The 26,148-nt window shown below is 35.6% G+C and overlaps 1 protein-coding gene across 9 annotated transcripts in view; it reads right to left on the reverse strand.

The window, feature by feature from the left end:
* dock11 (dedicator of cytokinesis 11) overlaps positions 1-26,148 on the reverse strand; it is a 152,554-nt gene that overhangs the window by 11,918 nt on the left and 114,488 nt on the right. For 6 of the 9 annotated variants that reach the window (XR_015494992.1, XR_015494991.1, XR_015494990.1 and 3 more), the window contains 8 exon segments: positions 19,568-19,625; positions 15,856-15,962; positions 15,620-15,742; positions 9,399-9,512; positions 7,649-7,795; positions 7,137-7,347; positions 2,731-2,921; positions 315-412 (listed from right to left, as the gene is read on the reverse strand). The exons of 2 other annotated variants lie outside the window; for them this stretch is intronic. Coding sequence is in view for 4 of the 7 variants with exons in the window: in XM_087260090.1 (XP_087116216.1) it covers positions 315-412; positions 2,731-2,921; positions 7,137-7,347; positions 7,649-7,795; positions 9,399-9,512; positions 15,620-15,742; positions 15,856-15,962; positions 19,568-19,625 (1,049 nt within the window). In the remaining 3 variants the exon portion in view is untranslated. 9 annotated transcript variants of the gene reach the window in all.

Below are 26,148 nucleotides of genomic sequence, written 5' to 3' on the forward strand. Positions count from 1 at the left end.
TCTTTCTACCAATACTCTCCCGCCTGTCTGACTTGCTAGAAAGTTTCACAATCTGACATATTGTCATTTAAGTCTCTTCACATTTCTCTTATCTGTGACAAGCTGATTTGACACAATCTACATTTTAAAACAGCAATATAGAAATAAAAAAAGATTAACATTTTTTATTGTGCTTAATGCAAATCTGTAACACATATAGATATGCAAATGCTAATCTGTTACTCGTATAGATGTTGCCTTTATGTTCCTGTTACCAAACCATGGCTTTACCCTGTCATCTACCCACACGGTAATCCAATCCCTTTAAACCATACCTGAATATTTCCTTGAGATCCTTGACTTTCTTGTTGGATTGACCTGATTTGGACTCATCTAGGAAAGCTCGAGCATAGGCCATCGGTCCTGCGTTCACCTGCGCCACAAACAGCACAAGATGCATGTATTAATGCCTATAAAGTATCATCAATGACCAGCCGCTCAAAGACTATTACAACAAATGACAAATATTGCACTACTACTAGAAACATGGTCTTAATATAATCCTAGGTTAACAGGAATTATTTTTTGCATGAAATGAAATTTGTTTTAGATGTAAAAGCTTTTACTGGCATTCATGAGCTGTCTTTTATATTTGTCAATGCTTTGTTTGTTTGTGCATGACGCATATATACATTGTTATCATTTATATACAAACATTTAAGTTTGAATGCAGCAGTTATTGTATTATATTGTATACCTTGTTAAAAAATAATAATAATTTGTTGTGATTGAAAATCAGGGTTATTCCACCTACATATTACTAAAAAAAGGTACTGTTTAATCTATAATAATAATAATAATAATAATAGTTTACCTTCTGGCATTTGATCATTTACAACATTTAAGATGTTTAATAAAACACTCCACATTATTGAAAAAACACTTATTTTACAACTACCCTAGAGATAAACAGTTAAGTTTAATCAGTAATAATCCATTCAGTCGGTGTCCAGAAGCACTTTTAGCTTAGCTTAGCATAAATCATTGAATTGGATGAGATCATTAGCATCTCATTTAAAAAAAAAAAAAGAAAAAAAAAGGAGTTTTTATAATTGTATTAGTGTATAACATAAAGCTTGACCTAGCTGTGGAGTGTTTTCCGGCACTGTATGATATTATTGCGCCTGCTGCAGCCATGGTACGGCAGCAAAATAGTAACTTTTCATTTTCCATCACTCTTAGTACATCATGTAACTACAAAAGGCTAAAGCTTTAAATAGGAAAATGTATTAATTTTTTTTCATTTTTTGAACGAGATGCTAATGGTCTAATCAGATTCAACGATTTATGCTAAGCGAAGCTAAAAGGGCTCCCACCTGAATGGATTGAAAAATTGGTACTCGACTCAGCATGCAACTTTGTTTATAACACACTTTAAAACAACAAACTTGACCCAAGTGCTAACAATAAAATAAAAAAGGAAAAAAAAAAAAAAAAAAAAAAGAGTATAAAGAAATAAATTTAAAAACAGTAATGAAAAATAAAATAACAATTAAAATCTCATAACATCTCATGCTGTGCTACAGTAAAAGCCAAAGTGAGCATGCGCATAGATGAGATTTAAAAACAAGAATGGAGAAGGCCTGTCAAATGTGCAGAGGCAGTGCATTTCACAATTTACACAAAAAAATAAATTAAATAATAAGTGAAGTTTCACAAACTAATTTCGAGAGGAGCACGTGAAATGATTGACTGCAGCTGGTCTCTCATCTGCAATCATTAGTTAGCCAATCAGATAATCCAAACTCACTATAAGTAGCCTAGCAAAAACTACTCTCTTATCTTCCGTTTTCCAAAGAAACCCTAAATCCACCCCTTCTCCCCCTTTCCTCCTTTGCCATGGGTAGCTCTCGAGAAGCACCTGATCTCATACTCCCCTTACATGCTCTATTGACCAGGCGGGAGCCCTGGGCTCAATTATCTTAGAGCTCAGGGTTCTCTCCAGGGACAGCATGCCAAACCTGCTAATAGCATCAAGCAATATCTAGGTGTGTACTCTTGAGTAATAATTTTTTAAAAAGTGGGTAGCAGTGATAGCCTCACAGCAAGAAGGTCACTGGTTCGAGCCTCGGCTGGGTCAGTTGGCATTTCTGTGTGGAGTTTGCATGTTCTCCCCGTGCTCGTGTGGGTTTTCTCTGGGTGCACCGGTTTTCCCAAGACATGCGGTGCAGGTAAATTGAATAAGCTTAATTGACCGTGCAAAATGCTCTATTGTCCTTGTATTTGTGGTTACACTCAGTAAACAGCGGTGAGTTCGGTGAACGGATGACCTTCACAGCCATGCACAGTCATTTCTGTTGAGCATGTGAACACAATGGCAGATTGGTATCTAATTCCAGTTTTGTGACAACACTAGTATTGGTCTGGCCCTCTAAAACTGCTCCAGAAACTAACGTGGCCCCTTAAAAAAAAATTTCTTCCACCCTTTTGCTAATGGGTTAAGTAAAATAATCTTGTTTTCATTTTGGAATTGAGATTTTTAGACTAAAAGACAAAAAAAAATTGAATATATAATTCAGACTCAACATTGCGTAATCCTGTTATGCGACTATTGCGGATGTGCACATTGTGATTTTGATGCTAAAATTATATATTGTGTACATCCAGAAAAACAGATAAACTCCAAATGCTCTCCTAAATGTTTTCAATAGCTGTACCATTGTTAAAAAGGTCTGTAATGCACACTAGTACCTGAACACTAACACAGCCCTGCAGTTTGAGCTGAAGTGTGATCATGTTGACCTCCTGATTAGAGCAGAGTTTAGCGAGTTCAGAACTTTTCTCCTTCATCTCGTCTATGGCCACATCGATGGGTTTCAGCTCTGTGTGCTTCTCTCCCACCACCTCGATGCGCTTCTTTACATAGGGAAATGTGTTGGCGGCTGCAGACACACAAACACAAAATACAAATGGTCAACAAAACAATACGCTGCTGAATCTGAAAACAAACAAACAGCATCACCCAAACAAAAGATAGCGATCAGGATCTGATAAGTTTTCATGTCTGAGTCATGGAGATCACAGCTAGCCACGCACCTGCTGTTGTCAGTGTTGACGACTGAGAAACAATAACCCTGTGTGACACAACAGCCATTGTTCTAGGTGATGTTTTAAGTTGGTGCACAATAGTTGTCACACATATGCGTGTCAGTGCGTTGAATAGCTGTGTTTTTGGCCCGTGGGAAACGTGCCATTGCTAATGATCATGCAAAACTGATTCCATCAAATATTTACATTGACTGAATCATCTTCATGTCGTGCAGACGATGAGGAAGTAGAATGTTAAGCTAGCCAACTTTCAACTGTTAATTAGTTCAGCATACTTTCAACAACATGAGTCACTTCTGAAATGTTAATGACGTGGGACGGGGCCTCTGTTGTGAGAGTTTTGTTTGTTAGCTTAGTGTTAGTGGATGTAAAATGTCAACAAAGTTTCAAAATGCTTAACAATTGGAGTTATTGTTTTTTGATGTAGTGCAAAATTATACAAGCTGCTCTTGTCTTCCTCGCAATATTCAATTCAGATTTATTTTAAAAGCTTTTTTTTACAATAACAGCATCTGCAGGTTTCTAAGAATTGTTTTTAAGACATTTTTTAATACCACACAAGAAAGACATTTAAAACTAATTATAAGGTATAATTGTATAGTACAGAATTTGCAAAAAAAAAAAAAAATTAAAAAGCACACATTAACACAACTAATTAATTACTAAACACTCTTTATCATATATAAAACAATAGAAAATCTGAAAACAGAAATATTAATAATAATTAGGATGCAGCCGAATCACAGTTTACCTTTCAGGCTGATCATGTGAAAAATCTTCAGATTTCGGTCCCTATCCAGTTGATCGGCGCATCTCTAGTTCTTTATTTGCTAATGTGCAGATTGACAAAGCTGATAACAGCTATTATAGGAGCAAAATCCCTACAAAATCTGCTTACGTAAACAAAATCTCTATGAGCTTTTATTTTATTGGGATCCATCTATTTAAATCTGGGTGACAAACAGAGATTAAGTAGATTTCAAAATGGGAGCAAAATCTTCTGCATGGGGAAATCTTCTTTATTTTACTACAACCTTATAATTCCTTATTGTTCTAATCATCTTTATTTTAAAGACTTTAGAGATTTAAGACATTAAAAACTAATGAATGCCTTGGACCCTATCATGCACCCGGTGCAATAAGGCGCAAGACGTGTTTTCTCCGGTTTGCCCCAACGTGTTGCTATTTTCAGACCACACAACCGCAATTTACACCAAGTTATTTAGACAGCAAATCCCTTATTAATTAATCAATAATTAATCAATTATTACTTTCTACATATTGTAGATATAAAAAAACACTGCCTCCATGCCTTCATCATCCCGGGGGGCTTTTTCAGTTTATTCACTACAATTAGCTTTTGTATAATGTTATTATTATCATTAGTATTATTTATCATATGCATATTTGTTTTTTTTTTTGTTTTTTTTTAAAAACAAGCTTAGATTTGTTCACCTGTCAGGTTTTGGACCATATGGGGCATAGCACATGTGTTTGGATATAACTATTGTTCATTTATTCGTTTGCTATAGATTAGAACTGAATTTAGAAATAGTTCTGAAACAAATAGAATAGAATACCGTTTCCTTATACATGAAAGAGAGAAAGAGAAAGTGAGGGCCAAATGCACCATGGTGCGACTGAACTGGCTCTTAAAGAAAATGGGAGATAAGACTCTGATTTGTTGTATTCTCAAAACACACCTATAACTCATTAAGAGAATAAGCTCAACCCTGTTAAACCATGCGCGGTGGCGCAGAGTGTATTTAAAAAATACAAATTTTAAAAATATTTTATGTATTTAAAAATAGCAAAAGTGGGTTCGGGCATGCCCTTAATGCTTTTACGGCTGGACTTTGCACCTAGATCGTTAAATATAGCCCATTATCTTTACACTATGAAGTATAAGACTTTATTTATTTATTTATTCATTTATTTATTTAAGGATAAAATACCCTGCAATAATTATCATCCCAAGGTAGATTTGCAAAAGGTGCACATCATTCCATTCCAGTTTGACAGCATATGGCAGGCATGTTCAAACTCGGTCCTTGAGGGCCGGTGTCCTGCAAAGTTTAGTTCCAACACCAATCAGACACACCTATTGCTAGCTAATCAAGCTCTTACTAGGGTTTCTAGAAACAACTTTGCAGGTGTGTTGAGGCAAGTTGGAGCTAAAATCTGCAGGACACCAGCCCTCCAGGACCGAGTTTGAACACCCCTGGTATATGGTGTCCTTCCAAAAAGGTGATGTCTGTGTATTAGGAGTGTCAAAATCAATAATTTCTTGGGTGCACTGTGATGTAGATGCGGACAATTTGGTATCGGTTCAGTAACATACCTAATTGGTTATTATGTATTGACGTCATTTACCTCATATGCTCTATGTCGCAGTAGAATACTTTAGTGAGGAAGGCGAGTGCAAGTAATTAAAATGCTAAAAGTCTGCACAATTAACTGTGTGTGTTTGCTGGACAGTCTTTCATTGACACTGAAGTTACAGCAGAAGTCCCTATTTCACTGCTGTGCAGAAAGTGAAAGCAAACTTCATCTCTCTCTCTTTCTCTCTCTCACTGTGGCCCCTTTGACCTGCTGGCATGACGTTTCCTCTCCTCTCGGCTGTTACAGCGATACTCGTTGATCCAGACACCAGCATGACTGCAGAGCGATTTTCTCCACTGCATCTATCATGGATCAGCTGAGATCACCACGTCCGTTTATTAGTGTCACTTATTGGTGAACAGCGCCAGAGCGTTAGAGCCAATCGCAGCCCTTTCTGTTGAGCTCGTGAGCAATCATAGGCGTTTAACAACTCACTCGACAACTCTCAAAAAGCAAGTGGGATAATATTTCTGTTTGGTTATTTGCTTTAAGTGCTCATGTTGTTCTGTGCATGTCCTTCAGTTATGTTTAATGGAGAGTGTTTTCTGTGAGCAGGTACAATTAAAGGACAGTTCATATATATCACTGCTTGTGTTACAGGACAAGATTGCATTACAAATATACATAAAATGTATTTATAAATTATGCCTTTTAATTATTGTATTAGGTTATGGTTCGGGTTAGTAAAATTGTGCATGGAAAGCAACGTCAATGCACAGTGATGCGCCGAGATATGGAATTGAATCGAATCATGATAATCATAACCTAACCGAACCAGGAGAAAAGTGTAGGTTCACACCTCTAATGTGTATAATACATATTGAATGAAGTGCATTTATGTATTGCTTAGGATTTTGTGTTGTCCTCTGAGTATCCTCTGAGCCCCACCATTGTCTTATGTTTATTTTATATCCAGACAAAAAAAAAACAACATTTTGACTTAATTTCCTGTCATTGCAAGTTTACAGGCTCTCGTGATGAGAACTCTTGAGTTTATATCTTAGAATTCTCTGAACACTTTAAAACAAATGTGTTACTCCCAATTATGAGTTTATAGCTATGTACGAGTTACATTACACGTCTTTTAAATCAGTAAATAAGGTTTTAAAAACGATTAAAGAAACACTTAATGAAACAATTTTTAGTAATTAACACTTTTGAATTTTTAAATGAATTTCAAATTATGTGTTGTTATCTATAGTTATGCTTAAATGTGAATTTGTCTTTATTTGGCTGTAGTATTAGTGTCTATTGTGTCTTTTTATTTGGTTTTGGTATTGTTTCTATTGCTTTATCTTACTGTAAATTGGTTTTTTGTTTTGATGATGATTTAATGTAAATTTGTATTTTTTTATTTGTTAGACCGCAGGAAAAATAGCCACTACATTGGTAAATAGCTAATGGAGATCTAAAACATCTTACAAATCATGTACGCTATCTCAATGTAAATAAGTATTTTGTTATGTTTGGGTTTTAATGACAATGTTAATTTGTCATTTATTTGTTGGAGCCCAGAAATCATAGCCATTACATTGATGGGGATCTGAATAAACAATAACCGAATCATGTTCGCCAACTGTGCGGGTTATAAAAATATTGTGAAAGTCAAAAAAAAGAAGTTGTACTGAGAGAAAAGCTAAATCTCCTGCAGTTTGTTGTAAGCTTACTGGTAAGTACAGTCCTCCGCTTGCACTGTTCTTCAACTCCTCCTTGTTTCTTCCCTGTGAGCGTAAATGGAGTCTCGAAGACGAAACGCTGAATGTTGTGGCACTTCTCGAAGTCCGTCTTCCTCTCAGCCATTTCCTTCTCATCGAAGAACGGCTTGACATACGTGACCTGAATATACGCAAACTTCGAGTCCAGATCTTTCTGGTTAACCTGTTGGTAACAAGTTTCATTTAAAAAAGAAAAGAAAAAGACAAAGTGAGCTGGTTTACTTTGAAAATGAAAATGTGAAATGACAACATTTAATAAAGATAACATTAACAAAATATAATCCAAAGCAAATGTTAAATACTCAAATCTATGCAAAAACCAGGAAACTGGATATTCATCCAAATGTTTGTTTTTAAGATAAACAGCTCTTTCCTGGACGATGACTCGCGTCTTTGGCCCTTCAGGGTCACTTGATCTAAATACAGGAAGCTGCACAGATAAATGGAAAAAAATGACTTCTCACTTTGTTGGAGTCTTGGATGATTTTGACGTTCTCTGAGCCAAACTTTTCTCCATAGAGCTTTAAGAGACGATGGGAAATTTCAGGCAGAGTTGTGAGTTTTGGCTCTTTGTAGATGTACTCCTTTCCATCCTCTTCTTCAAAAAAGCCCTGATTATCCAAACAAATGCATCCAAATGAACACTGATGTAATATTTCTGCTGTTTACTGTGCTGTGGTATTAACACACGATACTGTTTAATAGGCTACAATCAGAAATTATTTGTTCCAAAGATATTACAAGTATTCTACAAGTAGGCACTTAGATTAAAAGTGAAAAGACTAATGTATTACAAGATTTCTTTTACAAATAAATACCATTCTTCAGAACTTACTGTTTTTACAAAGATAAAAGCATTCTGAACCAGGCCTGTTACAATAAATTATTTTTGTTGTGCAATATATTGTCGCAGAAATAGTTGGGATAAGCGCTAAGCAATTAGATTTGAGATCATTTTATGCCACTGATTATAGAATAATTATACAACAATATGAAGCAAAAAGCCACAAACAGTTTCATATGACCAAGGCTTTTTTATTCTTAATGTCATTAAGATTCTGTAATTTGATGTAAAAAATAATCAAAATGTCCTATTATTTAACCTATTAAAAGTAATATTAAGTAACTGTCCAATTTTTAACTTTGACATCGGTGAGGTAAAATGTAAATGTTCTCCCAAAATGGTTTTACCATTATTTGAGAATCTAAATATGTTGCAAAGGCAACAATTATTGAGGTCACGTATAAATATTGCAATCAATTATATTGATTGTTGTGCCTATTCAGAACATAAATAACAAGAAATGCTTCCGAAGCATTTAAAGAGATAGTGTGACACTGATGTATACTCACCGGACAGTTTATTAGGTACACCTGTCCAACTGCTTGTTAACGCAAATTTCTAATTAGCCAATCACATGGCAGCAATTAACATGTCAACATGGCAGTAGACAGGGTCAAGTCAATCTGCGGCAGTTCAAACAGAGCATCAGAATGGGGAAGAAAGGTGATTTAAGTGACTTTAAATGTGGCATTATTGTTGGTACCAGACAGGCTGGTCTGAGTATTTCAGAAACTGCTAATCTACTGGGATTTTAATGCACAGCCATCTCTAGAGTTTACAGAGAATTGTCAGAAAAAGAGAAAATATCCAGTGAGTGGCAGTTCTGTGGGCGCAAATGCCTTGTTGATGCCAGAGGTCAGAGAGAATGTACAACTCAAATAAAAAAATAGAGTCAATATTTTTAGCCTGGCTACAAAACAAACCACTGTTGTCCAATGACTTGACTAATTAGTTTATTTATCCTAGTTAAGCCTTTTAGGCTGAACACTATTATCTTGCAATATAACTAGTAAAATATTATGTGCTGTCAAATACAGTGCAAAAAAACAGCAATTTCAAACTTTAATGTTCCACATTTTCCACTATATTTTTGATCACATAAATGCAACATTGGTAATCGTAAAAGAAAAAGCGTACATTTTAGTTAAAATGTGCTGATAACCCATAATTGAGCCATTGATTTATGAACAATGTCTAGACGCATTAAAATATCAGCTGTTTATGAAATGCACAATGTCTACACACAGAGAGAAGTGATTTTGTGAAGTGGTAGCAGAGCGCAAGCCAAAATGATGCAAGCATTAACATACAATAGGTTGAGTACTGTACTGTACTGTACTGTAGGTGGTTTGTTTATTGCTTCAACTCACCTGTCCGAAAAAGGCGACTCTAAAATACGTTCCGAGCAGCCGTCGACCCGACTGCATCACCTCCAATATCTTTGCATAAGCTCGCTGCAGTGTGTCGTACAATCGCCTCAGTTTCTACAGGACCGAGACAGAAAGAGTGTGTGAGATGTTGGAGCTGCTATACCACAATCCTTTTTTAAAAAACATTATTTACGACATCATTTCCTAAAAAAACAACATCTCTGACATTTTACAAAAAGCAGAAGTTGTACATTTAAGTCAAAATAGCAATTGCTTTTGCTTAAAAAAAAAAAAAAAAAAAACTTTCTAAGTTGTTTAAGTAGGCTTTTATTTTACAGAGCTGTAAAAATACTCAAATGTCTGTCAAGGTTTTTAAACTAATTTAATTGACTTACAAAAGTCACACAAGTGGCAATTTCACATCTGGTTATAGATAGATGTCACATCCATATCGAAGCGTTTTCCTCATTAATGCAAAACACTTCAAATAAAATAAGATAAATAATATTCTATAGAGAGCCAAGTCTTTTCCTTTTGGTTAGCATTATTTTTATTGGGTTGTGCTGTTTAATTCACATAATCTTTACAAGGTATGTTGTAAACTTGCATACATTTTTGGTCACATCCGTAATGCATGTTTTAACTCCCTCAAGTAAAAAATATCATCTCTAAATGGTTGTTGGTTTTGGAAAAATCAGCACGATCTCACTGCAATTCATGATGTTTTTATTTAGTGGCTAATGTGTATGAATTAATTTGATCTCAGTCGTATAATTTAGTATGATTTGCTTATCATCCAGTGATGGTTGGGTTTAGGGGTGGGGTTGGGTGCCACGCCTCTTTTTAAATTGTACATTTTTGTATGACTGAACGAATACGCCACTAAACTGACAAAATGTAAAATAGCTACGTTTCCTTGTGAGATCAGGCTGGAAAAAAACACAGCATTATCACTATCAAACTAAGTACTATCAATATATCATTCAATATCATTCACTATCAAATAAAGTACAAAAAGATGTTCCAATACACTGTTAACATAAATTCTCTGTGTATTTATGTTTTAAGCTTTTACTGCAAATGTCACATCAATTAAATGTCACAACTCTGGAATTGCTCAATGTTGTAAATAATGTTCAGTTTCTTAGACAGACCGATGGATTCATTTTTTTAACACCTCAATTTCTCAAGTCATAGAAGCCACAATATGAATTTTGTTTGTATAAATGTATTTTTTTAAATCATTAAAGCACACAGTTGAATGGCCTAAGCAAATAAAAAAAAGTGAGCAAATTAACAGCAGATTCAGGAATCCACCATTTCTTTTATATGCTATTCAGGAGCAGGGCTGGATTGGGACTCTTTTTCAGCCCTGGAGTTTCAAGCCTCAGACCGGCCTACCTCAGTTCACGGCTGACTATATTAAAATAAGATCATTTCCAAATCCGTTTCTAATGGCACTATCACGTCTTTTTTAAGAAAACAGCTGCTTTAGAACTTCAAATGTTCAACAACCCTAACAGTATTATATGTCTTAACAATAAAAATGAAATACATAAATAAATAAAAAAATTACTCAGGTAAGGATTGAACCAGAGCACGCATCGTGGTGTCCACTGGACCACAACGGCTTTTCTTACGGGAGTGTATCATCTAAGTTACATCATCATAAACCTGCAGGCTGCATTGTGCTCACAGGGCTGCGAGAAAATACTAATTAAAAATGGTAAGGCTGTGGTCAAATAAATAAATAAATGAAAAAAGTGCAACAGCTGAAAGCAACAGAGTCTGGAGCTAGGGACACCGGCCCTCATGGCCAAAAAATAAACAGGCCCACCGGGAATTCTCCTGATCCTCCCGATTAGCCAATCCGGGCCTGTTCAGAAGTTATGTGTCCCCACTGACTGGTAAAATCTGCTTTTCTCCCTAAGCCAGTTTAGACCAGCCATTTTATCCTCTCCAAACATATAGTTTTTCTGAATCGTTTACATTAAAGAATGCATTATTAAATGTTTCTCTCGCTCTTATGACTGTGCGCATTGTCAGCTGAAGCCAAGCGAAGGCTTAAGTAAAAAGCTGATGCAAAAAAACACATATTATTAACGACAGCTTTAAACAGCAAAAACAAAAGCTGAATCCCGGACATGTTAGGAGATTTAGAAGCCCTAGCCAGACCATTTTTTTAAGTCCCAAAAAGGCTAGCCCATGTGGGTCTGTAAAGCATGTGAGACTGTCAAGTGTTGACAGGTCACGCGCACACTGAACAATACGGATAAACAAGTGATTATACACTATTTAATCGATGATCAAAGATGTTTAGTTATATTGGGTGGATACAATAAAATAAACGCGTAAAGGATGATAATAATAGTAAAAAAAAAGTGTTACTACAGTAAATGTACTTGGGCAGCCATTAAAATAGCTGAACAGCAAGAGAAGTCCATGTGTGGGAAGCACTGAAATGCATCCTAAAATGACTGATTTTGTGACTTTTCCCAAAACTTATGACACCTATGCTTCAACTCTTGAATGTTGCAGCGAAAATACCCAAGTAAAATCCAGTAAAATGTTTCTTTTTTGACCTCAGGAAACATTGGACTTCAAGAGGAACTGAGAGGAATTGACAACCAATAGTCTTCGACTGCTACTGTATGTCAGCTTTGAAGTATGTACACTCATATAAAATGCTTATGTGTTTGCTAGCAATCGTACATATGTAAAAGTTTCTTGCATACAGTTTTTTTCTGAGCTGAGTCTTTTTATCAGTGTAAAGTAAATTGGCTTATGCTAAAAGCATCATTAGCATGCGTGTTCCTCAAATACTGCACATCCCATGTTAGACTGTGGAGCCATCTAAACAAACATCTACATGTACAGACAACGACATGAAAGAAGCATCAAAACAAACTGTTGTTCAAATAGAGAACAATATGCATAATTTATAAGTGTCATCATCTATAAAAAAAAACATGGAAAAATCTAATGGAAGAAATGGAACTGAACTGTATAAACGCTTCAAATAAATTAAATCATTAAAAGCAGTTTGATTAATGACTAGCAGTGAGGTGTTAAAAGTCTATTTGCACAAGGAGACAGAACAAAGAAAAACTGGTTTCAGTATTTGCTAATTATTATGTTATATCATAATAACCCCGACTAGGAGAAAGTGTCACAACAAATTGTCAACATGATGATCACGATTACATCACTATTCATAATTAATGGGTGTCACAAACGAATATGGAAAAATCTAATGGAAAAATAAATGATCTAATTAAATACTTAAACTCACAGCAGATTAAATAATGACATTAGGTGTTAAATGTTTACATGTCCACAGCAACAGTATAAATAAAAACACATACATTTATATTTGCTTTCATAAAATCCTGCAGTCTTTGGTTTGGAAATTAGATTTTACAGCTTGCATGATAGAGGAATATGAAGAGAATGAGTCTGATTGCTCTATTTCAACACAGAAATACACCCATGGGCCAATTTATTAGGTACACCTTACTAGTACTGGGTTGGACCCCATTTTGCCTTCAGAACTGACTTTTTCCTTTGTGGCATAGATTCAACAAGGTACTGGAAATATTCTTTAGAGATTTTGATCCGTATTGAAATGATAGTTGTTGCAGATTTGTCAGCTCCTCATGAATGATGCAAATCTCTCGTTCCACCACATCTCAAAGGCGCTCTATTGGAATGAGATCTGGTGATTGTGGAAGCCATTTGAGTACAGTGACTCATTGTCATGTTCAAGAAACCAGTCTGAGAAGTTTCGTGCTTTATGACATGGTGTGTTATCCTGCTGGAAGTAGCCATCAGAAGATGGGTACACTGTGGTCATAAAGAAATAGACATGGTCTATTTCTTTATTAGGTAGGCTGTAGCGTTGACACGATGCTCAATTGGTACTAATAGGCCCAAAGAGTGTAAAAAAAAATTCCCTTACACCATTACACCACCACCAGCCTAAACCATTGATACAAGGCAGAATAGATCCATGCTTTCATGTTGTTAATGCCAAACTCCAAATGTCGCAACAGAAATCGAGAATTTTTAAACTTCTTGAATCTTCTGTTGCCCAGTTTTGCTGAGCCTGTGCGAACTGTAGTCTCAGTTTCCTGTTCTTAGCTGACAGGTGGGGCACCCGGTGCAGTCTTCTGCTGTTGTAGACCATCCACCTCAAGGTCGGACGTGTTGTGCGTTTAGAGATGCTCTTCTGGATACCTCGGTTCTAACATGTGGTTATTTGAGTTACTGTTACCTTTCTATCAGCTCAAACCAGTCTGGCCATTCTCCTCTGACCTCTGGCATCAACAAGGCATTTGTACCCACAGAACTGTCGTTAACTACGTGAAAATCCCAGAAGAGCAGCAGTTTCTGAAATACTCAGACCAACCCATCCGGGACCAACAACCATGCCACTTTTAAAGTCACTTAAATCACCTTTCTTCCCAATTCTGATGCTCAAACTGCAGCACATCTTCTTGACCATGGCTGTTTCTCAATTCAAAGAATACAGAGAATGAACTTTTGTTCTTGTAAATAGCAGTCTTGCCAGGTCACCTTGGAAGAACGAACTTGGGAGACTTTGAGAACAGAGAACGCGTCCTGTGAGAAATGAGATGCTGCGTTCTTCCTGATGGTCACATGACCTTCACGTGTCTTTAATGGAAGAAGATTTAAACATTACAGCATTCATACAACAATTTGGTGTTTTTCCCTTTTCAAAATGTAAACTATGCATGCAGACTTTACAAATATACGTTGCACATCACAAACAAAACAGATTTTAATACGAATTTCAGCAAATAAACCTTTAATGTATTTATTACTTTAAGATTTTCATGGTAACGTTTATATATATCGTATAATTTAGGGAAACTCCTCAAATAAATAAGTAATATATTTCTGAACTTTAATAATAAATCTTTGTAAAAGGCTGCGCTTTCCACCTCCATTCGCAATGACTTCCGGGACTTCTAGAGTGAGTTCAGTGCTCAAGTCTGCATCCATGCGTCCTCGATATCAAGAACACATCTGGGAACTTTCATGGGTCCTCTGTTGCGGTCTTGAGTATTGGACCTAACCTTTGGCAGTTGATAATGACGACGTCACAAGAGAACACAAGGAGGAAAAATCGCTGAAGAAAGCATATTGAGAAACAGCCCATGTCTAAATGCACTGAGTTGCTGCTATGTGATTGGCTGATTTGAAATTTCATCAAACAAGCAATTGGACAGGTGTACCTAATAAAGAGTTTATGTAAACAAGCCCAAACTGGCAAACTCTGGATTAAAGTTTTTGTCGTAACGTATATATTTTTTCCACAATGATGCCTCTTGTACATTGTCTAACTATCTTTTGGGTGGCTTCACTTACTCATCATTTACAGGCTTACTGGTTGAATAAAAGTATTTTTAAGTCAGATTTTGTCAAAGGTATGAATAATGTTGTGCTTGACTATATGGGAGGTGCAAATCATTATATTAAAATGATTTCTGAAGGATCTGTTGTGCTCGTTTTAAACACACAAAAGGTTTATGGAAGGGTCAGACTTCTCATGGTAGCACTGGCACTAAGGGAAAGTTTCCATGGGAAAGACTGTGTGTGAGTGGCTTTCTAAACAGTTACCACCGATGAAGGATTCACTTTACAAATGACATGACTATCTGTGAGGAGAAAGTATGCTGGCAACTAGAATCTAGCTCAATAACATAGTAGTCATATAAATGAATTCATCTAAGGGCTTTCAGAGCAGGAAATAAATAGTACACTGAAAAAGTTTAGTTACTGTATGTTCTATAAAACCACAAAACCCTACCACCCTGATGTCCAAATAACAGTATCAGACTTTTTGCTTTTTAGATATTGCTCGTTATTTTCATTCAACATGTTTTTTCATACTTCTTTATACCTTCTCCACATTTAACTGAGAGTAAAAGTGAAACAGATGAAAGCTCGGTTTATAATGGCTGAGAAAAATCCCTCATTGTTCATACAAACAAACCGACTCGCTTCTTGTCTGGTCATTGTTAATCCAGGCCTAAGTAATGAGCTTCTGTCTGATGTCTGCCACAGGGGCCGCAGAGTCTCAGAGTCACAGCATTGAGAAAGAAATCAAAGAATTGGGCAAGTGGAACTTCCAGGATATTAGCACATTTATTTGAAGCAGCACAGCATGATTGCGCCACCCCTTCATTCTCTCTTACCTCAAACTCGTGTCGCTTTTCATAAACCGGAATGATGAGTCTGGCGATGTGTGTTATGAGCTCAAACCTCTCAGCTTTCCACAGACTCTCCACACACACCTCCAATTGCTCCACCAGGACGTCCTGTCATGCAAAATGCCACTTTTAAACCAACATTTCTGAGAGGCTTCAATAATCACTGCTGATAAAACGTTTTTTTTTTTTTAGCATTGATAAAGAAAGCTAGTGTGTTTTACCTCAGTGTAGTACACATCTTGCATGCCGATGTCTTCTTTCATGGCTCCTTCCTCATCAATGTTCTGAGTGGTTCTCTTAAAAGCTGCCAGTCCACTGGGGAATAGCTCTGAAACATTGAGATACATTGTTTAACTATACTGTAGATATAAAAGCATGGCACTATATTAGCCAGTTGTTTGAAACAAAAACAATAACTATACTGATAACTAAATTGGTATCCACATCAAGTCAACAGTTTTGATCTGTAAATTACATCTATAGGCAGGAGCAGGAGCTTTGACGTCTGGTACTTTAAATGTTTACCCTCTTTAAAGTGCAATGGATTCTTTTTGGCTGTCAATGGTTTTATTGTTAATCAGGTGTTCATCGTAAAGTTGCAGAATTCCCCTTGACCATGTCTTTTGTGCAAATTCAAACAATTCTACTTGAGCAAAAAATGCGCACGAGGCGAAAAACATCCTACGGGTAATCTAGAGCTAGTGACATTATGCTTCACATCTGATGTGAACTGAGCAATAATGAACTTCTGTCTGATAAAAGCGCAATTGATTCTTATTGGCTGTCAATGGTTTTCTTGTTAATCAGGTTTTCATCACAAGGTTGCAGAATTCACCTCAACCGTGTCTTTCATAATTCAAACAATTTAATTAAACAGAAAACATGCATGAGGCAAAAAATATTCCGCGGGTAATCTAGAGCCAGTGACATTATGCTTCACATCTGATTTGAACTGAGCATTAAAATAATTTTTTAAATCTGCATATTTCTCATTATTATTCATGTTGTGAACGTGCCATAAACCAAATTAGCAAACTCGTTATATTTGGGTGAGAGATTAAAGAGCCCCTATTATGGGTTTTTGAGAATGACCTTCCATGTAGTGTGTAACACAGCTCTAAGTGAAGTTAAATATTAAGCTAAGTCTTAAATCTGAAAGAGGACAGTGTTTAAAACTATTGATTAAATTATAAAAGAGTCAAATTGTAGTACTTCAAATTAATCTTCTTAATAACGAGTCTTTAGCTGTTTCGGCGTGACGTGGATACAAAACTCAAGCCCCACCCAGTTGTTGTGTGCACAAACCCGGGAAAATTTAAACCTGCGGTCTCACCCACTAGTACAGTAGAAAAGAGAAAAAGAGGCTAGACAAACACTGTAGCAGATGTCGGTTGAATCAACACTGTGCTCAGCTGGAAGTGTAAGGAAAAGTTAGTGACTGCTATTTTCTCTACCTAAAAGTGAAACTGTGAGTCCACATTGCATGCATATTAGACTGTTGTTGGAGACCATTTCAACCAAAAAATTATGCTATTTCATGTATAATAGGGTCTCTTTAAACATGAAAGTACATTTATGAAAGTGGTTTAATTTGTATGTAAAGTGTCCACGTTAATACTTCAACTAACTCTGAAATTTCTATCTTTTCCTACTTTCTGTCTTTATAAATCCAATTACAAACTGCACAAATGCATTTCAACATTGTTATTTTACTGGTTTCTAGGCATGCAAATTTTAGAACCTGCAACTTCCTTTTTAACTTTGCATTGGCACAAGTTTAGTCTGCCACAAAACTGTATTGCTAATGGTTATATTTTTTAAACTGGCAAAAAATAATCCAAAAACCAATTCAATTAAAAAAAAAAGACCTATAATGTTATCTACAACAGCTCCAGTACTCGAAACGCATTGTTCAAGACTTTGCATTTCCATTTGCATTGTAAACCACTAATTCAGACTACGACAGTAAAGCATTTGTCCTGGGCAGCAGACTGATTTGCATGTAGAAATGAGGGGAATTACACAAGCCACAAGTATTTATTGTTGTTGCTGCCAGTGATGGGAATAATATTATAAATAAATAATGTTATAAATAAATGGCGTTACTAATAGAATAATTTTTTTCAGAAATGACAAACAGAACAAATGACTCTTTACCCCGTTATAACGGCATTACTAACAATAAAATCTACAGTAATCATGGTGAGCGCGAAAGTGATTGACTTAAATTATACCAAGATTAACACATGATTGGACACTAGAAGAATTGTTAACTTACAGTATCTTGTGTAATCTCCAAATCAGAGTTTCAACCATGGAAAGATGTCAATGTTATTTTTTTATAATATAAAAATAATACTGTAATATTTATATTTATTAGACTTATTTGTTGACCAAGTATTGTTTGTGCAATAAATATTAAAAGTGTTAAGCCATCTATTGTGTTTTATTTTTATATATTATTCCACTATAGAAATTATTTATTTTCATTGGAGAAGTTCACACGTTCTTTGAGAGGAAGGGTGAATTATTTAAAAAGATTTGCAATCCGTTTTTTCCAATCCAATTGGGTGAGTGGGGGCCAAGTATACTTTACTTGCACTTTATTTGTTGCTTAGGCTACATAAAAACATAAATAAATAAATAAATATATAAATATATATATAAAATATAATATAAAATTTGATAGGTGACTCTTACATTGTCCCACAGCAACATTAATATAGTATAGAATAGTATACAATATATACAATATAATACAATTATACAATATAATACAATACAATAATAATAATAATAACAACAATGTATTACTGTCTATTAAATTCAACATGCAGTATGAAATATCGGGGGTCAAGTTTTTTGTTTTTAACATATACAGCATTTGTAAAGGGTAATACTTTATTTTTATGGTCTATTTGAGTATTAGTAGACTGTCTGCTTACTATCTGTTGATATTGTTCCTTCAACAGACATTTAACTGCCTATAAGAAACTTTGCAGGTACAACGTCAACTTACATTCACCCCAACCCTAACCTAACCGTCTACTTATAATCTAAAGAGAATTAGTTGCAATGTAACTTAAAATCAACAAACGGACCATCAAAATAAAGTGTGAGCGTTGTTATTTCTTTGAAGTAGCTAGTAACTTATTAATTTTAGTCAGAGCTCCCCAAACATTTTATCACTGCGGACCAGTCAACGCTTGACATTTTTACATTGGACCAGGGAGTTGGAGGGTTTCATAGGTTGCAAGGCGACGATCAAACGTATTCTCAGAGGATGACATGCTATGAAAGTCATGACATGCAGTGTGATCATGGCATTCATTCAACTGGGTGCATCTGGAAGGCGCCCCTAAAATGCCGCCATCATTTGTGATCTCCAGCAGTTGATCATCTTTTTGCAGAGACATGGTGGATTCACCTAATTTGTTGACAAATGGGTTGCGAATGGATTTCTTGGCAGTTTGCAGGTCCTTAACAGGGCCTTTTCTGCTTGGCAAAGAAACTTTCTAAAGACGTCTGTTTTTTACTCATTTTGCTGCTTGTAGGTGGAATTTGGGCACTCAAGTGACCGAAATGTAACTGAGAGAATATGGTCATTTATCAAAATAAAAGTTTTTTCAAAATAAAAGATTATTCGCACTCGGATCATAAATAAAGCTGAAATAATTCATGATTTCTTGTGTGGCCCGGTACCAACCGATCCATGGACTGGTAGTTGAGTTTAACTAACATGCCCAACCCTGGTTGTTGCTGTTTTTGACAATTTTTTAAAATTAATTACAGCATTTTAATCCGACTTCAGACATTCATTGTGATTTTAGATTAGCAATCAGTGTAAAAATCGATGTTTAAGGAAGAATTTATTTGACCCAAACAAGTGAGCATGAAACTACTGTTGACTGTAAAGAATCTTTGCAAACTTACTTTTCCTGTGCAAATACTCTGCCATTAAAGCGGCAACATGAACATTACACATGGCAGCCTGCGGAAATAGAAGAAAAAGAAAAACATAAGAGGCTTACAGGATCAAGAACACAAATCTCAGGCATTGACTGATTTTTACTAGAGTCTACTGATAATAATAACTGCCTTTTTTGTGTGTAACTTGTTTAATATTCAAGTGGATTTAGTACAAAACTGGTAAAAATATGTTTGCATGCCATTTTTATGTTTTAGAAGGCAATGTCCTTGCATGATCTTTCCCATACATGGGTATATTTCCTGCATGTGACTAAAATAGGAACACTTGAGAGCACTGGCCAAGATGTGACCTTTCCTCCAGTTCAATTCCTGTTTTTGGTCATAATGGGGGGAATGTATTTATATGAAGAAGCAAACATTGCTGCAAACCTAAAGATATCAGAAGAGCATATGAATACACGCGACTGCCAAACTGTTAAATAATTCATGACCAAGTAAATAATAAAAGTCCAGCAGAAGTCTCTAACTACAGTTAAAAGATTAAGGTTTGACATGCGCTCTTTCAGACAAAAGGGAGTGACAGGTGCTTAAATGATTGTTTGAATGATAACCAGAACGTTAAACCTAGGAGGTGCTTTCCAGATGGCACCATAAATCAGTTACGTGCATAACAGTTTTTTAAGGTAAACGTATTTTTGGTTGATAATCAGATGGTGTATTTGTGTGTATACTTCTACAGCAATATATTGTTAAATTATGCTAATAAGCTAATTATTATGCTAATATATTCATTAATTGAGACACAGATGTTGATAAAAGTAATTTAGACTTGTTGATGTTTTGGGAGTGGTGCTGTTTTTTTGATGGCATAAATTATTTTGTGGGAGATGATTATGAGCTTTGTAAACTTTTGTCAGGAAATCAGGTTGGGATCAGGTTTACTGTTCTGTCAAAATGTAATATTTATATGAAATGTCTTCTGTACTCCATTTTTTTATAACCCTGTAATATATTCAAAAAATGTTTTGCTGCTTGTTTAAACTACTTTTTAAAATGAGTTGAAATATTACAACAATTAAGGTTTTTTTGGGATAACTTAATTTTTTTAATTTTTTTCAATTGTTCAATCCACTTAAATTGACAAAAACAATTGAGTTAACTTCATTTTTTTTTTTTTTTTGAGAAAGCAACTATGGTTATATTTCTGCAAAAGAACTGCTGAGAATTTTAAGCTGGTGTAGAATGTTTTTTTTTTTTTTGCTGATATTATTGAAACTGCCAAATATTTGCAGTTCAGCAGCACAGCTCAATGGTTAGCACTGTCACCTCACTGCAAGGTCACTGGTTCAAGTTCCGGCTGGGCCAGTTAGCATTTCTGTGAAGAAGTTTGCATGTTCAGACTGTGTGTGAAAATAAGGGAGTGTTTGGGTGTTTCCCAGTACTGGGTTGCGGCTGAAAGGGCATCCGCTGCATCAAACATATACCAGAATAGTTGGTGATTCATTCTGCTGTGGTGAGCCCTCATAAATAAGAGACTAAGGGCGTACTCTCGCTAGGTACAGTTGCCTTGAACTGTGCTGAAGCATGATTGTCCCCCCTCCCTTCTCCCCCGATGGCCTGCACTCACATTGTGTCCGAGCCTGAGCATGCTTAAGTCATCGACAATGCACTGTTCAGTTTAACAGAAGAGCAGTGCTCTCGTTCAGCTCAGTGTCATTGCTTTAGTTATATTGTTTTAGTCGTTTGGAAGGCAGTGACATGCAGTCAAATATTTCGCTGGACAGATCAGCCACTTTTGACGCTCATAAATAATCATAAAGTCCTCTTGCTGCAGGTATTAGGAGGTTTGCTGAAGGTGCAGCTGTTGTGCAGTGAGGGGTTTGTGTCTTTAATAAACTATGACAGCATGAGTTTATTGAAAAGTTAGAATGATTAATAAATCCATATGAAACAGTTCCTTAAAAGTGATGTCTCGTCTTCAGTTTCGGGCTCATGACAATTATCAACTCGGGTACAGATTATGTAAGTTTGAACACCATTTTACATGACATTTATTGCTATACTACTGAAAGCAGCAGCAAATGATTTACCTCAGATCTTAAAAATAAAATAACTAACCTAGCAAATGTGTTGAAAATGAAAGAACAGAGTCTGTGAGTGCAACAACATCAGACACTCAGAAGTTTTATGTTAAATAGGTTAAATATGTATAAATTAAGGCAAAATGGTTGCTCAATGGTTAGCACAATTGCCTCACAGCAAGAAGGTCGCTGGTTCGAGTCCCGGGTGGGTCAGTTGGCATTTCTGTGTGGAATTTGCCTTTTCTCCCTATGTTTTCGTGGGTATGAGCTTTAAACTAAGACAGTGTGTAACATTTCCTTCTGTGTACTAATATTGGTCTTGTCAAATACCAATAAATAAAAAGTGGAAAATATTTATGCTAATAATATGTTTTAATATTTATATCAGGTGATAACATAGAATATTACAGATGAATGGGCTTGACAAACCACCTGTAGAAACCCTTCTCACTCGTGTAAAAAAAAAAAAAAAACTCTTCCTCCTAACTCTAGCACTCAATTCTCTGTGCACAAACTGTTCCTTTGTATAATTTGTAGCTCTTATGTGTATTGCCTCTTCTTGTTGAATTACTTGAAATACATTAATTGAATGCCTCCTCAACTGTAAAAAGACAAAACATTATGCTAAATGACTATGTAATTGTGATATTTAATAATTGATCAGGCTGCTACTAATGTTTTGATTTGTTTAATTTGATCCCTAAATATGTTGGGTTCTTCATCTCCTTCCCAATGATAGTAAGAGGCTTACTGTGGAGCTCAGCCAGCTTTCATTATAATAAAATTTCGCAACAGAGCAAACTCTGTGAACTTGTTTACGTGATGACAGCTCTATCCATTGTTACTGGAGCACTTTGCAATTTTAATATGTTTGTTTTTCTTTCTGCTATAAGCGAACCATCTGCCGTTTACACAATGCAAAGTGTTACTGTAGAAGTATCATCTGCAATGAAAGCACAAAGCCTAATATTTGTGCTACTTTTGAGAGCAATTAATCATTTAACGATTCATTAATCTTCAGTATGATGCAGGCCACAAAAATTAAGCATTGCCTGTTGAGTATCCTTTGCTTTAAACTTTAATATACTGTTGAATTAAAAGGTTTGTTAAAACTCGAGCTTTGTAAATTACTTTGAATAAAACAGCCTGCTACTGTAAAAGATGAAATGTAAGCTGTGAAATAAATCTCAAACTCAAATGACTCAGTGTATCTCTACTTGGTTGTTTATGATGAAAGAACTCATACAAAAGCATAAATCAGTCATTGAGCATGCACACATTCAACAAAATTGGCATTTTCTGGGTTTCTGCAGGTTTAATCAAGTCAAATTTAAGACCCGTTTACTACCATTACAAATTTAATTTAAATACTTAGACAGGTACATTATAAACACTAATGATTATTTGTAATGGCATTTGGTTGCCACAAAAAAATACATATATTTCTTAACAACATTTTTTAATGTGTCAAAATAAAGTCAAACTCTAGTTGGGTGCACTTTTTTTCCAACATAATATTTATTTTCTTTTTTTAATGATAAGTTTAACATTGTTAAAAGTATATTTATTATGGAGACAATGACATTAATAATGAAATATATACATTTGTTGGCTTTTGGTCCAAATTGATCGAGTATAATGCATCATGTAAAGTGATATGTTGTTCTGTTATTATCATGAGGAATTGTGTAAAAGTTTTCTAAAAGAAAGGAGAATAAATTAGCACTGCTTGAACTGACTCCGAAATGTTTTAGCTTTTTTTGTAATGGATTAATACGCATTGGTCTCAGTGTGCAAGGTTTGCTTACGTTACAAATTTTTTGCATATGAATACGAATGCACATAAACATGTCGGACTTCAGTGTGCTTTAGTGACAAAACAGCTATCAATAAGATATAAACACTGACACCAAAAACAGACAAAAGTTTCACAGGTAACAGGTCAAAGTGACTGACACAAAGTGAGGCTGAATTTATGTTTAAATGTGCAAAAAATGAACTTTATTTTACTTGTGTGATCAACTTAAATCAATAGCTGCTGGCAACTGTTTTGATGTAGATTAACTGGACTGGATCAGAAAAAAATTAGTGTCCCAAATGCCAGCTGCTGTTTTGAAACCAACTGACAAGTTAAGTGGACACACCTATAAAAAAAGAAAAGGTTTTGACAACTTAATAATGTTCACTACAGAAGCTGTTCCCATTTTAGATTGAAAAATAGAAGACCTAGAGTAATTATGATAAAAACATTACTATGAGGTGTTGTCACAATCCTCAAATTCTTAGAAGGGTTGGGTACCTAAACCTGGAGCCATTATAGCACCGGTACCTTTGTAACCGGTATGTACCGGACCGAAAGAGCATATGAATTTCCATGCCTAATTTCAGTGCCACTGGTGCTACGACAAGGACGTAAGAAGCATCAAGAGGTGCATCAAAGGCACACATAGGTACGCGTTGTCACACCATCTCTAAACATTTCATTCTAAACAACTTTGAGGAATACGGACAGGTGATGTCAGGCGTTTGTTCTTGTTGCTTAGGGAACGGACACACGCAACGAACGCAGTACAGGGAGTATGATCGCGTTCATCAAATTTGCTTAAACTAAGCAATCTAAGGCATATTTTACAAGCAATGATTCTGACACAGCAATGTGAAGCAGATGCGTGAACATTTGAGTTTACTCGCTTCATTCGCGCGTCAAACCCTGCTTCATTTGCGCGTCAAATTAACTTCAGAACAGACGTGGATTTGTGTGATGGGCAGGGCTTCTGTCTGCCCGGTGACTGTAGCTTCGTTGCTAAATGGCTAACATGGATTTTATGAAGAAAATAACAGTGTTTATGTGCTTTATGAAGGCTGAAAAACAGCGTTGATACATTTAGGGCCTTGTCTGAGTCCACTAGATCCTTTCAGAGGTGCATCCAGCTCTGAGAGCTCATAAACTCCTCCAGAAACTTAACCTGGATGATGGAGGCTTTCAGCGGTGCTTCAGATTGAGCCGAGGCCAGTTTGATGAACTATTGTTGGCGTCGGCAGGAGGATTACCCCGGGACACCAAGAACAAGCTCCTGATTGATTGACGCAGCGCGAATGTCCGTTTCAAGTTCAGACTTTTGAACTTGAGTGATTTGCGCGAAACACGCGTTAAGCACGTCATACTGGCAAAAACACTCAATTTGCGTCGCGCCATTCGCACGTATCATGCTATTCACATCATTTGCACTGCGCGTATCATGCCGCATGTTGTTTATTTGCATGTTTGCATTGACTTAACATGTAAATTACTCACGCTTGATGCGCATTCCATGTTAGGTGTGAACACAGCATAAGGGGGAAACACGTCAAACTTAATGAAACATTTGAGGCCTCATGGAATCGACTTAAGGGCAAAAGAATGCACTCTAAATGTCTCTAAACGTTTGCGACATTATCTGGCACTTTTAATGAGTACCTACTGTACATGGATACCAATGCTTCGATTTTATTATGATTAAGACAATACTCCGATTAAGTCTCTAGACTACGATGTAAACTGATTTTTGATTACCTTAAAAGACCACAGACACCCGCGTCTGAATAAAATGTTCCTGAATAAAAGGAACGCCCAAAATTACATGACACTCTGGAGGAAACATGGATAGCCTGGTGACACAATGACGTTAATCGATTTATTACGACGGGATCATGAAAGGAACATTAAAAAAGCAACTCATATAAACACCTTAATTATAATTAATTATCTTATTCAGATTAGGGTAAATCATTAGAAAATTGATAAACATGTAAACATAGTCACAAGCCCCAACCCTAGAGAGAGAAAAAACAAAACAAAAAAACAAGTTCAGTATTTTGATGACAGCCTTTCCACAGGTTAGTAGTAAGCTAATGTAATTTCATAACGCAAATCTTAAATATATATATATATATATATATATATATATATATATATATATATATATATATATATATATATATATATATATATATATAATATATATATATAAATATATATATATATATATATATATATATATATAATTTCTAGAGTCATCCACCATAATTTTATGGCTCAAATGTATCAGTTCATGCACCTTTTTGGCACCGGTACTGTTTTAAAAGTATTGATTTAGCACTGATATCAAAATGCCCCCAAATGATACCCAACCCTAATTCTTAGACACTCAAACTCTTTGTCGCATACAGTCTGTGTTTACTGGAATATTTAACAGCAATATTTAACATATTTAATCAATCATATTTTCATAAATGTACACTCGAAATATCATAAAATTACTTAAACCACGCAACAGCAGTGGCAATTTTGGATCAAAATGACCTGTACCTATATATGGGAGAATTTACATATTTTTTCTCTCAAATTCATGCAAATTTCCGCACCGAAAATATACACGGTTTTGTCGAATTGATGCAAATTTATAACCAATAAAGTGAAGACCGAACAAAACAATGAATTGCATCATGATAAACATCTGAAAA

This window comes from Danio rerio, chromosome 7, assembly GCF_052040795.2.
Source record: "Danio rerio strain M-AB ecotype USA chromosome 7, GRCz13ab, whole genome shotgun sequence".
Classification (NCBI taxonomy): Eukaryota; Metazoa; Chordata; class Actinopteri; order Cypriniformes; family Danionidae; genus Danio; species Danio rerio.